The 16,126-nt window shown below is 28.7% G+C and overlaps 1 protein-coding gene across 3 annotated transcripts in view; it reads right to left on the bottom strand.

Moving 5' to 3' along the window:
• The window catches only part of LOC103579601 (leucine-rich repeat-containing protein 4B), a 136,135-nt gene that overhangs the window by 40,360 nt on the left and 79,649 nt on the right, over positions 1 to 16,126 (bottom strand). For 2 of the 3 annotated variants that reach the window (XM_053742914.1, XM_008561038.3), the window contains one exon: positions 1,220 to 1,273. In XM_053742914.1, coding sequence (XP_053598889.1) covers positions 1,220 to 1,225 — 6 coding nt within the window. In that variant the 5' untranslated portion in view covers positions 1,226 to 1,273. Of the gene's footprint in view, positions 1 to 1,219; positions 1,274 to 1,960; positions 2,112 to 16,126 lie in introns of those variants that run through there. The other variant, XM_053742915.1, reaches the window with a different exon arrangement.

Genomic DNA, 16,126 nt, shown 5'->3' with positions numbered 1-16,126 from the left:
AAAATTGGAGGGAATTTTGAATTTGAAAATTTTTTAAAGGAAATTTTAAGCGGACTACTTTACCCCCCTTTTTTATAATAATGAATTTTATTTTTATTTACGGTGGGATTAAATTTGAATGTGAGGTAAAATGGCTCGTAATTTTTTTTTTTAGTACAATGACCCATATGAGGATTTTTTTTGGAAAAAAATTGGAGGGAATTTTGAATTTTAAAATTTTTTAAAGGAAATTTTAAGCGGACTATTTTACCCCCCTTTTTTATAACAATGAATTTTATTTTTTTTAACGACTCGATAAAATTTGAATGTGAGGTAAAATGGGTCGTAATATTTTTTTTTAATACAATGACCCATATGCTGATTTTTTTTTGTAAAAAAAAAAAAAAAAAAAAAAAAATGAGGTAATTTTAAATTTGAAAATTTTTTAATGAAAAGTTTAAATTGACCATTTTACCCCCTCCCTCTTTTTTTTATGGCGAATTTTGTAACAATAAATTTTTTTTTAAATGAAAAAAATTATAAGAGAATAAAAAAAAATTAATGAATCATAAAAATGTAAGAAAATTTTTCATAAACTTTGTAAGAAAGTTTTTAAACGACTTAAGAGTAGTATATAAAGAAATTTTTTTTTTATTTTTACGAGATTTCAAATGTGAACTAATGTTGACCATTAATTATTTCAGTACATTCGAGTTAAGTGTACTTGATAATTTTTTTTTTATTAACTGTATTGTTAATGTTGTAATATTTATATGATTATACAATTTATCTTAGTAAAGTATAATTTTAAAAATTCATTTTTCACGGTCTGGTAGTTTGGCAAGAAAGCATCGGAGCGCGCCCAAGTTTGGGTGACAGATGGCCGACAAAGTAGGAATTTAAACGTGGAATGTCAGCTGTTGCTAGCGAGCTCGTAAGTTAAACGGAGATGGAAGTTGAAATGTTTAAAAAAAGAGAGCGAGAGAGAAAATAGAAGAGAAGAAGAAGAAAAGGAGGAACAAAATTGACCAGCTGCTCTCTTTAACTTGGCTCGCGATGCCCTTCATCGCGCGAGCCCCCAATCAAATTCAGAAGCGACAGTGCAACTTTAAACTCATCCGAAAAATTTTTAATTTACTTTACCCGCCTTTTTCACGTTTTTACAATTCATTTACTTTTTTACGCCTCTTTTTCGGGCTTTCAGTTTTAAATTCAATAATTGCTGTAATTTACTACTCACCCGCATGGTTTTGTTGCTTTTGCTGTCATCTTCTGTTCGACATACTCCATGAATCTGCAAAAAAAAATAATTTATTATATTTTAAAAAATTATATTCACTCCAGCTTGTCGAGTAAATTTAATCGTGACTATAAAAAATTAATTTCTCTTTAAATAAAATATTCAACTCATTACTTTGATAATAAAAAAAAATATCGTTATTTTTAGTCAACTCAAAGAAATATAAAGTTTTCCAATTAAATTAAATCAGTTCAAGTGTCTTTGCCGCCATTTTGAACCACCGTTGCCATTTTAATTATAAATTTAATAGTTAAGTCACCCGAGCGTACATTTTTTGGCAACACTGTTTCCAACGCGCTCTTGCGGTTTCTCACTGAATTCTTCTTAAATTCAAATATCATTTCAATTTTTTTTTTTTTTTTTTTTTTTCAATTTATCGTATAATCTTACGTATAAATTAGTAATTAAAATATGATCCTGAAATTGACAGATAAAAAAAAAAAAAAATGCACATGTAGAAAATTAAAAAAACTACAAGTGCATTTTTTTCAAATATTTTTTTTTTTGTAATTTATCATTTAAAAAAAAAAAATAAAAAAATTATCAAAAGTCTGCTAACTTGAGTGTCATATAAAAATATATTAATTAAAATTTATCGTTTACTTATAAAATACAAAAATGATTCGGAAAATAAAAAAATTTTCAATAAGCGATAAAAAAAATTTTAAAAAATGAACACACCTTTGGTAGTTACAGCATATTAATATGTAAATAAAAAATTGATAACGTTTATTAGTAGTTGATATAAAAAAATATAAATGAAGTTTTTTCAGGATATAAAATTTAGTTTAAAGCGTTTTCACAAGTACACTCTTGTTAGGTTCTCTCATCAGCATCCGCGACCTCCTCATCGAGCAACTGCCGGGCGTCGATGCCTCTGCCGCAGACACTCTTGTAAATACTGACAAAGCACCGTTACGTGTATTACTATATACACATATATAGATATATAGATATATAGATATATATAAAAGCACGAGTGGTTGCTTTTGCGCAGTATTCCCTTGTCTATACTAAAATGTGTGATCACGGTACCCAGTACTCACAACTGTACTGTACTCTACATATATATAATGATACTAGTGGGTGCATATATATAGTAAAATCTACCCCTATCTATTTGCTTGCCACAACGAGCAAGCAAACCCGTGTGTAAGGCAACACACTACCGTTCACTGGTTCACTATTCACTGTTCGCTGTTCATCGTTGCTCGTTGGTCCTTCGTAGGTCAACACTCGCTCAACGTGAAACACGACAATTAGTTTCTCAAAAGGATGCGGGCACAAGTCAGACATATTGGGGATAACGAGGTATTCAAGAGCCATCTAAAAACATCCAATTGACTTTTTATTTACTTTTTAACGTTAACCTTTATTTTATTTCGACCTTTTATCTATTGCCATTGCTACAATTTTTAAAAACTTTTACTTATACATTTGTGCCCTTACCCTTACCCTCGCCCTCACCCTTACTTTTACTCTTGTTCAGATTAAACTTTTGGTACTAAGTACTAAGCGGGTTTGACGATGTAATTTCCGAGGAATTACTTTCTTAAGAAAATCGAGGATTTAAGCCTTTAGATATTTTTTTTTACACTGAAAAAAATCCGGAGTGATTATGGATTTTATTTAAATCCATATTCATTCCCTCGATCGTTCCACAAATTTTTTACAGTGTAAAAATATTTTTTTTTATAAATAAAGTAGAAAATTTTTCGAAAAATTTCAAAGTTTAAAAAGTGTGATTGATTTTTCGTAAATATCTCTGTAAATATTGAACTATCAGAAAAATTATAAGAAACCTTTTTTGTAGAGCTTTAAATTCTCTACAAAAAATGTAACCTACACTTTTTTCAAAAACTTATTATTTACTGAGATATTTGGAGTTTAAAATTCTCCAGGTCTTCGGATGTCATATGACTGTCAAGGGTTAAAAGTAAGAGGCAATTTTGTATGTACGTCATCAGCTACCTAATTTTTTTACAGAATTTATTTCAGTCTTAGATAGACTTTAGTAAATTTTTTTTTCTATATAAATTCAAAATAACGAAGCAAATAAATTTTAATTGAAATAATATTTATTGTGGATAAAAAGTCAGTCTTAAACTTTCAGTAGATGCTTTAATATAAATGGTTATTTTATGTAAACTTTAATCAATAATCGGAAATGTTTTCCAATAAGCATAAAAAAAAAAAAAAAAAAAAAAAAAAAAAAAAAAAAAAAAAACGTGAATAAATACAGAGTTTAATAGAAACTAACCCACACAAGTATTTACTAGTAGATGTGAGTAGATAAGAGTCGCTGAGATTCCATAGCCAATAAATTACAGGGACTTGGGTTGCACGCAATTAGGGACGCGAGCTTGGAAATAATTGGTCTTCTGCGTTATCGCAAGAGATGATTTATTGGTGTGTATGTATACATGCAACGGATAATTATTACTTTCCTCCAACTCTACCTTCTCTGTACTCTGTTTTGTACACACGCATAATTTACCTTTCCCTCTTCATCGCTCGTTTTAAATATTAAATAAACAAAAATAACTCTATTCACATTTTACTTTCAATATATATACATCAATTTTTTTATCTTCCCCCATTACATATTCATAAAATGCACGACTATTAAAAAAAACTAAAACTAAACTCGTAAAAAAAAAAAAAAACTTACAGGCAAAATTACATGAATTTTTTATCGAAAAAAATTGACTAATCTTTTTTCTACATGCAATCTAAAGATCTTGAAAAGGGTAGGTAGTTTTAAAACACGTCAAAGATCACGGATACTGGGATAAATTCACCGGAATTTATTTTTTTTTATTCCTGTATAATAATTTTTTGAGATAAAAAATAAAATATTAAAACATCGATAATCAAGATAATATTTTTTGAAAGGTATCGTATAAAATGTATGTTAATTTGTGGTGAGATGAGAGATTTTAAGCAGTCACCTGCCAGGTTAAACATATAATTACGTTATTCAAAAGGCATTTATAAGGTATGTCGGCAAAAGCGGCTTTGCCACGCGAGCTGCCTGCAGACGTTTGAATTCAATGGGATATTTTGGCGTCAGGTTGTGTATGCTGAAGCTTTAACTTGCAATATATACATATATGTAATGCTCTATTACTAGCAGATAGTCTGCAATGTCTTTTGAACTGTCTGTCGATTTGTAAAAATAAATTTATTGAAATACGGCTAGACTGTAAATTTGAAATTCATGTTCTCCCTTCTGTTCCACCCGAAAAAAATTCATATCATGGCATTAATATTAAAATTATTAAAATATATTATCTGAATGTATATTGAATGAAACCAAGTGTAAAAAGTAGCCCACAATCCTTGAAGGTGAAAAATATAAATAAAAATAAAATAGAGGACTAGCTAAGAAAAGAGTAAATCTGAGGAAGCAGAGAGATTTAAGATCCCTCGGAGCGTGCAAGAGATATCCTTGTCGTCTCGCTAGAAGCCTGGTATAGACTTTTCAAAAGGGCTACGGCTGCATTCAGCAGAGGAAGGCTGAGGTAGAGGCTGAGGTAGAGAATAAGATGATGATAGAGGAACGGAATGAAATAGAAGGGAAGATGGTAGGAAAGATTTTTAAGTACGGCCACTGAAGAAGGTGAACGTTATCGGCTTTGACGAAAGCCAGGAAGGCATTACAAGCTCCGTCCGGTTTTCCCCTCTCCCTTTCCCTCAACTGGATGCCACGCGGTCTTAATGCCGCTTTATCCTTCATTCTCAATCCCAAGTGTAAATATACTCCCGTCTCTCTTCGATGGCCTTTACTCTGCACAGGCTCTATATATTATTATTATATTCCATAGTATAACAACCTCTGTTACATCAAGTTCTCTGTTAAACCGTTAGCATCATACCCTCTGTGAAACTCTGACCCTGACGCTGATGTTCAACACCCTGGTATCTATATCTATATCTAAGCTTTCTGTTGTACGCAAGATTCCATCCCCATATCCATACCCATGCTCTTGTCCATACTCTTGCTGATGGCACGGCAAGAGCATTCTCGTCGACGGTATGGTACTCACACTCTACCCAGCTGCATCATTGATCAGACGGAATTAGAAATTAGCTGGAATAGTGTAGGGAGTACCACCAAACAATCGACCCAACCTAGCCATGGATCCTACACCCTGCGCCCTACCCAGTCTACGGTCTAGAGTCTGCACTCGAGCAACTCTACTCCGTACACAGTAACTGATTCTGAGTGGGAGACTACTCATAAATATGTAGTAGTTTACACAAAATATTCATCGGTTATTATCATTTTTTTTATGCGGGATAAAAGTTACTTGATAACTGCTAATTATCTGTTGATTGTTTTCTGTGTTTATCATACATCAGATGAGACAAGACATATGTCCGATGTGTCTCTAAGATTTATCACTCTGTCGTTTGCTCAATAGCTCATTTCAATAAATATACATGGGCGTGGAAATTTTAATAATAAAGTTATAACTCACGATTTTTTAATATACTTTTTTTTTTTGAAGCTAATTTTAAAATACTTTTGTTTACAGTTCAACATTTTTATTATTATTTAACTTTTGATTGTTTAGGTCTAGTGGAAAAATTTTATGAGATTTTTTTTAGGGAAATTTTAAATTTATTTTTGCTGTAGTAGAAGCGGAAAAAAAAGAATGAAAATTAATAAATAATAGTAAAAAGTGGAATCTGTTATCAGTAATTAGTACTATTGTGTGCTTAATGCAAAGTAGGTTACTAATTTTTGTAGATTCCTAAAAACTGCTATCAATTATTTTGAAAAGTAAGTAAATATTGATACTTTTAGGTATAATATGTGACTAATTAGTGAAAGTTTATTAATTTATGGCATAATCTATTAAAAAGTAATGAGTGGTAAAATTAAAAATTGCTATCTTAGATACTGATTTTTCCCGCCGGAAATTTCAAAAGTTACAAACTTTTATTTTATAAATTCGATATCACTGATCAATTATCAGCTTAAAATATCATTTATTCATCATAAATAAATTTACCGAGAATTTCTACCGAGAATTTCTACCGAGAATTTCTAACTCTTATTTTATAAATTCTATCCCATTGACTAATAATTAATTTAAAATGTTATTTATTTGTTATTATAAATTAATTTATTATATATTTATATCGAATAAGTGGTAAATAATAAAATTAAAAATTCGTATACTAGCCCACATGAAAATATCATATATGGTAAAGATATATTAAAAAATATATGTTATAGATATAAATATATATGTGACAATACATAAAATCTTATATAGAACTATGCATAGATTTTGGCCGATTATTATATTTTTATATATAATTTCTCTTATATGATTTCATATATTTTCATATAACTTCAATAGACTATTTATATATTTGAAAACTTATAATTTCAATATATTCAAACATACATGTTATTTATATATGGAAACAAATAAGAATACATATAATTCATCATTATATGCTACGATATATGTACCATGTATTCAACTTTATAAATTTTTATATATTTTTCGATATATAAAACCATTTAAGTCTCCCCATATATGTAAGAATAAATAAAATCTATTCTCTTCTGTCTTCCTCTCTCTGTTATAAAATTCAAACATTGTGTTCACAATATATATGTGTGCTAGCTTACAAATTTATTGCATAATTATCAATATATGTAATATATATATGTGCTAACTTATAAGTTTACATATATGATTATAAATATATATAATACATGTATTAACTTATAAACTTACGTATATAATTAAATATATTTAAACTTAGTATATTATATATAAGAAAATATATATCGTTTTTGGCCACTTATATGGTTCCAAATTCATCATATATTTTTCCATATATATTTATCATATATGGTATTTTCATGTGGGACTAATTTTTCGGTTCCTCATTTTTAAAATTTTTCTATATTTATTTGAATATTAATAACTGTAGATAGCAATTTATCGATTCTTTTTCATATTAATTTTAATATACGAAATTACAAATTCATGTGTATCAAATTTTAATATAAATATTAGCCATTTTGTAATATATATAATGCTCCTGGTTTGATATTATTATCGAATATACTAATTTTAAGCCAAAATAAACTACAAACTATTAAAATTTTGAACATCATTTTTTTTCCATGAAGAAAATGGGAAATTGTTTTTACATTTAAAATTTTTTTATTAAAGAAGATATAAATTATCATTTAAATTAATGATTAAAATTTTTAATTATTAAAAATAAATTTTTATTAAAACGGAAAATTTTTTTTTTTTTCAAAAGATTAATTTTTTTTTTTAATTAAATAAAATAAAATTTATTACCAAAAATTAATGACCGTATTTTTGAAGCTTTTCGTTGGAATAAAATTAATAATAAAAAAAAAATAACACTAATTTATATTTATTGAAATTAATGAGCGATAGTTGTGCGTCCTTCATTTGGTATATATTTACATATATGTATGTATATATGTGGGTACAAATGGATAATGTCACAACGTTTATTTACGCTTTTTGAATATTATATTTTCAGGCAGGTCAGTTATAATGGATTGCCAAAACAAGAGTTACGCTTATTAATATGGACTTCACGATATAAATTATATATAAATAAATAAATCTATATAAATATCAATATACATAATATATGTAATATATGTCGACTGATTCGGAATTATTAAATGCATTACGTGATAATTATGTTGATGTTTATGTTTACAAACAACATATTATCAGTTTAATAAAACATTAAAAATTACTAGCTGACAAGACAAAGTTTGTTACTTTTAAAATACTGTAATCACCTAATGAAAAATCTCGTTAACTTTTATATATACTAACAAGACTATAAATGACCGTAATTATTTAACTTTACGACGAAAATATAATTATTACTGTCATTAGTTTGTAAGACAATTGTAATGACAATATCAACATAAATATAAAAAAGTATATATATGTATAAATATATGTAGTAATCAATTAACTGGTTTGACGTAGATATTATTTATCGTCAGCAATAATTCATAAATTTTTTAGATTCTTTTAATTTTATTTTTCTTTGTCAACAGAGATGACTAACTGTCAAGACGATGTTATATGTAACCAAGATTTGATTATTTTTCATTTTAAAATATATATAGATATATATATATTTATTATCTCGATCGGTATTAAATCTATGTCACGAGCACGATTCTGGTTACGCATCGTTTACAAACTGTCAGATTCCTTGGCTACATCAAAATTTATATATATGTATGTATGGGTATTTGTATATATGTGTGGATGATGTATAGGTTATAGTGTAGGTGTATGTGTATAATATAAACACATGAGTGTATATACAAGAAATGCCTGGCGTTGACTCGGTGATGCGGTGTGTCGTTTTCATGGCATCATCAACATAAAGGATCCCTCCTATTCAATGTTCAGCCTTCAAATTGATCATGTAAACATACATACCGATCATCGTTTAATATATTATCGATCAGACCGATTAATTGGATAACTAGACGACTGGCTAAAGAATTTGTAGACGTTTAATTATTTTAACGCGTGACGTTATCTTTGTGGATGATTAAATATTTTGCATACTTGTGTTCAAATTTCTGATTAATATTTTATGGAAATTTACGCTTTCATTTAATTTGAAATTTATTTTTTTAATTTATTAAATATTTTGTTGCTGTCAGATGGAATAAAAAAAATCTAACAATTTTTGGATTTAAAAAAAAAAGATAAATTATAAAAAAAAAAAATATTTGAAAAAATTGCACTTGTAGTTTTTTTAATTTTCTACATGTGCATATTTTTAGTTTTTTTTTTTCTTCAAATTTAATTGGTTAAAAAATAATCAAAAAATGTTTGTCTGTTAACTTAAGTATCATAAATTAGCAGACAGTTGACAATTTTTGAATTTTGTTTTTCAGCAAATTAATTGCAAAAAAAAAAAAATAAAAAATATGCACATGTAGGAAATTTAAAAAGCTACAGGTGCAATTTTTTAAATATTTTTTTTATTTACAATTTATCATTTTTTTTTAAATTCAAAAATAAGATGTCGACTAACCAGTATAATAATTTACTCCGTAAATTAATTTTTTTTGAAAATTCCAAAACTTTTAGCGGCAAAATGAACCAGGATTTAAATGAAATTTGAATTCGACTTTACTCCTAATTTTTTAGTGTAGAGGGAGAAAATAAAAATTTGTTATTTTTTGCAGAAAAAAATTTCAAAAATCAGCAAATTAATTCTTTGTATAATTAACTGCCGTAAGATGTAAGAAAAAATAAAATTTTCTACAAAAGTCCGACAAATAAAAAAAATTAATTGATTAAATTCAATAAAAGTTATTGAATTGAATAAAAATCAATAAAAGTTATATAAAAAAATATGACAATAAATTCTCCCTACTATCTATACGTCAAAAAAGTATACGTACATTAAATATAGAATATAATGAAACAAAAAAAAAAATAAGAGACGTAAAAAAAGATAAAATCATAACTGATGTTATTTTTCAGCCAACTGATTACGGCACAACAATAAATAACCTTTTAAAATTCAATTTATAAATTCAAACAGTAAATTATTATTATTATACCCTCGATAAATAAAATGTAAATAACACCGCAAAATAGTATAAAGAAAAATAAACCTTTGGAATACATATTATTATAAATGGCTATTTATTTAATTGAAGTCGAGTCGCATGCGCCGTAGAATTATGTGTAAGTAAAAAATTCTCTATAGAATTATTGCAACACACATAAAATACGTCACTACCTACACACCCACATATATTATATATACATGTGAGGATATATGAACTCACACTGTGTTGATTTCGACCCTGGTGGTAACAAGGGCTGCTGTAGGGCGCGTCCCGTCGCAACTGCCTCCACCAGCTGTCGCTGGGCGTCGTTGGGATACTTAACGTCTCCCCTTATATTTTCATCTACATATAAATATATACATATATACATACATACATATACATATATATAAATAAAAAATAAACCCCTCAAATCTATTCCTCGCGTGCCGAACGTCGCTGAAAAATTATCGACCGGATACACGACATCGCGTACTCGAAACGCGCTTCAATAAAACTAATGTAAGCGAACAAGTGGCTTTACTACCTTACTACCTCTATATATATTCATATACATGTATATAGATGTATATTTAAGAATAAGAAGAATGAGGTGACGGGAATTGGCCGATGGTAAGGCCGGAAGGCAACTGCACAAAAAAGGCAGATGCAAAAAATTCAACGCCGTACAAATGTCGCGATAAAACAACAGGTTGAAAATTTTAAAGATCTAACAATACCTTCTCTTATTTACTTTGTTTTATTATATAAATATATATACTGATATTTAAATATTTGGTTAGATATAAATATAAAAAAAAAAATATATATAATAATAATTTTTTATGCGGTGAATAAATTTGAAGACGAAATCCAATTTATTTGAGTCAGAACCTTTTTAGACACGCTTCATGTCTATTAACCTTCTGAATTTTTTTTTTTTTTTTTTTTTTTTTTTTTTACCTAGTCATTATCCTTTTCATCTTTATTTTTTTTTATTTTTTTTTTTTTTTAACTATTTTTCATCTAGAATCTACAACTACGTGTCGTGCCTTTGGTCTCGTCTACAAACTTTACAACCATAACAATCGAATTATAAAACTGGCCCTTGAAGCCCACGAGATAATTTTAAGGTTTAATTTTTTTTTTTTTTTTTTTTTAAATAAAACTCAATTTTGTTTCCTTTGTACGCAGCCGGGCAATTAACTTAATTAGTTTGGTTATTATTATTATTATTATTATTATTATTATTATAATTAATATGAGTATGATAAATAAAATTAACAAGTTTGTAAATGAAATTTTTGTGAAATAATCGATTTAAAATATAATTACGTGCGATAGTAGGCTATTATAGCGGAATATAATAACAAAGAGGGTGTAAAGTGTACTATCGTGTATACGGATAATCAGTCTCTTTTACCCCAACAAATCATTATATATATATATGTGTGTGTAAATATATAGATATGTCTACTATTGATAATATATAGGCATATAGTTGGGTATATTGTTCTAGCGTTAAATGGAAATGCAGTAAAGGTAAACAATAAATTTGACACTCACGATCACCTGACGGGTTACACGTATTAGCGAATATGTGCGGGGTTTGATGGGACATTGTGAGGCTCCCATAGGGAGTGTACAACTCTCCCTGGTACTCCCCCAGAACACTATAATCACATATATGTAGGTCTGTGTGGTTCTAGATGTTCTGTAATCACCCTCTCAATACGCGCGTTGTCGTACACATCACTGCCGAGGGATTTCCACCCTCGATTCAAAATGACATGTTAGATTATTTATTTTTTTTTTATTCATTTTTAAATGATAAATGGCCTTGAAACAACATGAAATAGCAGAAAAATATTTCCTAAGTGCTTAAGATTTTTTTTGAAGATCGATTTATAAATCTCAAAGTGTGTTGAAGTTTATGATGACGAGCGCCAATGCGTTGCTGTAAAATGTTTTTTTTTTTAAGCCTTGAAAAATGGGTAAATATACCTGAAACTAAATGAGACGTCAGTTTGGAAAACAAAAAAATTTTTTTTCAAGGTCTCAGCAAATGTGGGGTAACTTGACCACTTAAAAATTTTGACAGAATTTTTTTTTATGATCAATTTTAGTTTTATTACTTGAATTTATAATTTTAAACAATAATTTGTACAAACATATTTGAAAAATTTTTTTTTGTGCGAAAAATTTTGATCAAAGTGGTCAACTTGCCCCATTTTATTTAAAATAATGAAAAAATAAATAAAAGACAGAACTTTATGCTTAAAAATTTGAAGTAAAACGGAATTTGATTTTTTATTAATTTAAAAGAGGGTCAAATGGCCCGAGAAAATACGTCTCAGCAAATGTGGGGCAACTTGACCACTTCAAAATTTTGACAGAATTTTTTTTTATGATCCATTTTAGTTCAATTACTTCAATTCTGATTTTTTTACGGAAAATTTCGGTGGAAGTGATCAACTTGCCCCACATTATTTGAAATAATAGAAAAAATAAATTTTAAAAGGCAGTAAAATAGAATTTGATTTTTTTATTGATTTAAAAGAGAGTCAAATGGTCCGAGAAAACTCAAAATAATTTTTGATTTGAAAAGACCGGAATATGTAATAAAAAGGGAATTTTAACATCCGGTATATGGTTTTCAATTCATTTTGTTAAGGATCTATATATATATTTATGGTGTGTAATGTATTATATTATAAGTTTTATATGTGGATTGAAGGATGGATGGATTTTAGTGGCAGTGAAAAGAGCAGCGGACCGGAAACCAAAATTTCCGTGTCTCTTTGTGCTCGCGTTTCCTTGTACCGATCCTGAGATTTCTTTGTATTGATGAAAGGAGATGCCAGTGGGCAAGGAGATAGCGAAGGAGAGACGGCCTTTGCAAATAAAAAAAAAACGTAAATAATGCCTCAGGTGCATTTGTCACGAATACGAAACTCAGTTGTGGTTTAAAAATCTGACTTTACCTCGGGTCAGGAAATAAAAATATAAATCGTTTTATTGTTGGATGTTCTCGTGTTTCTTTAAGGGATATTAAATCCCCTTGATTTTTTTGACAATTTAAATAAAAAAAATTTCAATATCCAGATTAAAAAGTTTGAATCCATGTTCCCGCTCAAATCATCAAAATAAAAAAAATCCATTTTCTAGCTTTCAAATTATACTTTTAAATATATATATTTAATTTTTTTTTTTTTTTTTTTTTGTAAAGCTACGGCCAGAAAAATCTATGATTTTTTTTTTTGCTTTAAAAAAAAAAATTGCAGCTTAACTCAATTAGAAGCATTTGAAAGCTCGAAGTTTAAGCTTTCTAATGAACTATTTATGAGCTTCGTAAATTTTTTTTTATTGAGTTATGGGAAATTAAAACTCAGCTTCAGGTTTATCATTCAATAAAACGGAAATGAATCAACGTAAAAAAATTTTTAAAAAATAAAAATTAAATCTCAAGACAAGCTTTTCATTAATTTTTCATGACTTTTTTCTAATAGCCGGAAATTAAAAAAAAAAAAAATGACGAATTAATTTATAATGAATAGATAATTAAAATAAATAAAAGATAATTTGAAAAGTGATGATAAGAGATTGTGATAGAATTCGGAGAATTTGACTTTCTGAAATGAGTAAAACCCGTTTACCTGGCTGGTTGCACAATGTAATGAAAGGATTCACGTTGTACTGGTAGAGAACGACTGTAAGCATACAACAACTCTTCGGGGTGTCTCCGCTCGATAAACTACCCCTTTTCCTTGGCATTTCTACTGACAATAACAATTACCCCGTCGAAATAATTGAAATGTTTCTGTAGGTTGATTAAAAGGCATTTTCCATCAGCGCATTTCATCACAAGATTTATCTACGGAACTCTATCATATTAATCACTGCCACTAAAAAATACTCAGTAGAGTAAAAAAGTAACTTTTTTGTTTAACGATAAAAAAAGTGAGTAAATTTCCTATTGCTTTGTAGCCGAAAATGCATAAATTACAATCCTCGAATTCTTTTACTTTAGACACCCTCTCTTTCTCGGCCTTCTCATCTCCTGGAAGCTATCCCGCTCAGTCATCATCCCGAATGAAGGCAAACGGGGCGTGGCGCAGTCAAGCGACGTGATAAATTACCTAAGAAAATTGCCTGACGACGACTACTACGTCTACAACTACCACGAGTTGAGTATAAGCACAGAAAGACTACAGTAGTCTAGAGCACCGACAGTCTAGGAGACTCCAGAACTAGACGAGCCGCAGAAAGATGTGACTAAAATGTTGAGAAAAGAAGTAATGGCTTAACGTAGTCATTGACAAATGTCCCAAGAGATTTAATTATATATATATCTCATATCTATATATATATATTTTATTTATAAGACATTTATTTTAAATATTTATTAAATTTCACGAGGAAAAATTCCACTGACGCGCTATGAATGCTGATGGAAAAAAAGTTTATGATGCACTTGAGTCGGTAGTTGATGAAAAAATTTGAAAAATTACTTCACAGATCCACAGAAAATGTACTAAAGACTATATTTCATTAATTTTTATACCAATTAACTCAATATTTCAGCCAGAAAATAAAATCCGTACATTCGTACATTTAAATGTTCGAATGTACGGAAACGCGATATCTCGTGAAGTAAGCGATGGATCGACTTTGTTTTTTTTTATATACTTTCAGGTGAGTTTTGTATATAGACCAAGTGATGAATAATTATTTGAATCCGTGTTTTTATTGTATTTATAATTAAAAAATAAATAAAACGATTTTTTTATAAATAGCAAGTGGTAAAAAATATGAAGTTTTTGTTTAGATGATTGAATACAATAGAGAGAAATAAAACGATTTGAGGTTTTTGAGATTACAAAGAAAGACAAAATGGTTGAAGGGAATAAAAAGACAAAGAACGGAGAAATAAAACAAAGAGTTGTGGATCTTTGATGAAGGTTAGGTGGTTAGTATTATGTCAGTAGTAGTGCTTTATACTCTTACTCTATACACACATATATAGTTTTTTGCACATATATATATATATATATGTGTGTGTAAATATAAGGATGTTAGTGTGCACGATTACCAACAAACTCTTACGAAGGCTGCTTATCGGGCAGCTTTCCTGGCACGGTGGCGGCAACTTCACTTGGAATCCACAGTAAAGACGAGTATAAGAACGAAAGAAAGAACCAAAGGAAAAAAATATATAAAAGGAGTTAAACCAGAGAAAAAGAAAGAAAGGAAGGTAAAAAATCTAAAAAAAAAAGTTTTTATCTCGGCCGCACGACGCGACCGCCATTGGCACGTCTGTGGCCTCTGGGAGGTTTTGCAGGAAAATAGATTGCCGATAGGCAGCAGCAGCTACTCTCTTCTCTACTCTTCTAGTTTTATATATATGTATATATATATATATATATATATATATTACTTTGAACACTTCTATCCGTTGGCGTACTTGGAGTAGCAGTTTTAGTTATATACTGGTTGGTATAGCACAGTATCGAATAGAACACCACACGTTGCTGGTGGTGAATCCAACCTGAAGCCACAGATCGTTAATTACACACTACTACGGTGTGTGTATACGATTGAAGAGATTGTGAAAATCACTTTTGAAGTATATATTGTTTTGTTCTCTATACACTAAACTATAAACTTTCTATGTCGATATATATATAGACATGGAAAAAAACGGTGCAAGTCCACGCTATCCCGGTGTTAAGGTTATCGACGTCAAATTCAACCCCGAAAACGGTGAAAAATAACACCGATACTGAGGTTCAAATTTTTTCCGGTGGTTAAAAAAAGGGGTTTTATTTTTCAAGTATCAAAAGTCATTTTCTAGATTTTAGGACACAAATTGACCCTCTTACTTTAATTGGAGTTAATTTACTCCTGTACACCATTTGAACACCGCAATGGTGTTAAATTAAGTCTACTTTAACACTGATTATTTTTATTCCTCTATTTCGGTGAAATCTCTTTGAAACATCAAAAACACCACGAACTTCAAAATTTTAATCCTCTGAAATTTTTTCAAGCTTCTGTTGGTTCAAAATTTAATTTATATATAAATGAATATATAGAATATTTATTTGAAAATTTCTATATTTATCAGTTTTCATTTTTTTATAAAAATTCAAAATATCACACAGAAAAAAAGGATTTCTTGGGGCAAAAAATTTTTTCTTGATCTAAAAAAATTATTACATGACCCAAGA

Source organism: Microplitis demolitor, chromosome 2 (genome assembly GCF_026212275.2).
Source record: "Microplitis demolitor isolate Queensland-Clemson2020A chromosome 2, iyMicDemo2.1a, whole genome shotgun sequence".
Classification (NCBI taxonomy): Eukaryota; Metazoa; Arthropoda; class Insecta; order Hymenoptera; family Braconidae; genus Microplitis; species Microplitis demolitor.
This window is presented reverse-complemented; position numbering and strand designations above follow the sequence as displayed.